Here is a 1,017-nt window from a genome sequence, read left to right as displayed (position 1 = left end):
GGGTACTGGACCCTGGCACCACGTTGAGGTGGGTGGCATCGCCAGGGCATTCAACAAAAGTGACCCAGCCACAATTAGTTTTTTTCCCTGCTTTCAATCTCCTATTTTCCTTTGAGAGCTCGCTTTGTCTTCTCTTGTGCACCTATCTGAGGGTGGTTTCAAATTTTGATTTATTCTTCACCCTTTTGTTTCTGTTTATAAGTTTTCCAATCCAGTCTGCAATCTGCTGTGCAGGCGACTCCCTTTTTTGCCGCTGCACTGTTTGAATTGTGCGCCTGGAACCCGAGCTTATACTTGTGGCGTCATCGAAGAAGGCCATCGCGCACCAACTCCCAAATATTAATGCTTTTTTAATTGTTTCCCCTTTAAAAGCAAATCGCTTCAAGCAGCGAAGCTGCCACGCACCAGTGTAAAAAAAATAATTTTGAAGCTGTGTGCAGCGCAAAATGCATAGCTGAAATTTACAAAAGCAAAACGAAAATAAGCGTAACAACTTGGAGCGCCGCTGTAGGAGAAAAATATGAAGGCAAAGATGGTTTCTGGGTAAATAAGTGTTAGATCCCACATCAAAAAAACCCGCTGCATCATTTACAATTTTAATAATGGCGAATTATAAAAAAAATAAAAATTTTTAAAAAAGTGAATAAAAAATAACACAAAAAATTTAAAACCCTAACCATGTTTAGTCTCTCTTCAGCTTTGTAGTTTGTTTTTCTCCTGCGAACATCAAAAAAAATTACACAAAAATAAAAAGACGAAAAAAACAAAGGTAAAATTTTTTTAAATGCGCGAAAAGAAGCAAAAGAAACAAAAATTAAAAAATTAAAAAACATAACCTAACCCTAACCCTTAAAATTAAAAAAAAGAGGAAAAAGAAAAATTAAATTAGCAGATGAATTTAGTAGCCAATATATATATATATATATATATATGTATGTATGTATGTATACAATGATTTTTGAGAGATTTTAAAGGTTTTCAAATATATCTGAGTAGCAAGAAAAAAGTGGAAAACGT

At 34.6% G+C, this 1,017-nt stretch overlaps 1 protein-coding gene across 1 annotated transcript in view; it reads right to left on the bottom strand.

Annotated features, from left to right (window-relative positions):
- Window positions 1-978: 978 nt before the first annotated feature.
- TEOVI_000568100 (Trypanosome variant surface glycoprotein (A-type)/Trypanosome variant surface glycoprotein C-terminal domain containing protein, putative) overlaps window positions 979-1,017 on the bottom strand; it is a gene marked incomplete at both ends in the record, with an annotated part of 1,434 nt that continues 1,395 nt past the window's right edge. The window contains one exon of the mRNA XM_067222051.1: window positions 979-1,015. Coding sequence (XP_067078152.1) covers window positions 979-1,015 — 37 coding nt within the window. The remainder of the gene's footprint in view (window positions 1,016-1,017) is intronic.

Source organism: Trypanosoma equiperdum, assembly GCF_001457755.1.
Source record: "Trypanosoma equiperdum strain OVI genome assembly, contig: ctg_1549, whole genome shotgun sequence".
NCBI classification, from domain to species: Eukaryota; Euglenozoa; class Kinetoplastea; order Trypanosomatida; family Trypanosomatidae; genus Trypanosoma; species Trypanosoma equiperdum.
The sequence above is the reverse complement of the archived record's forward strand: the minus strand, read 5'-3'. Positions and strand labels throughout refer to the sequence as shown.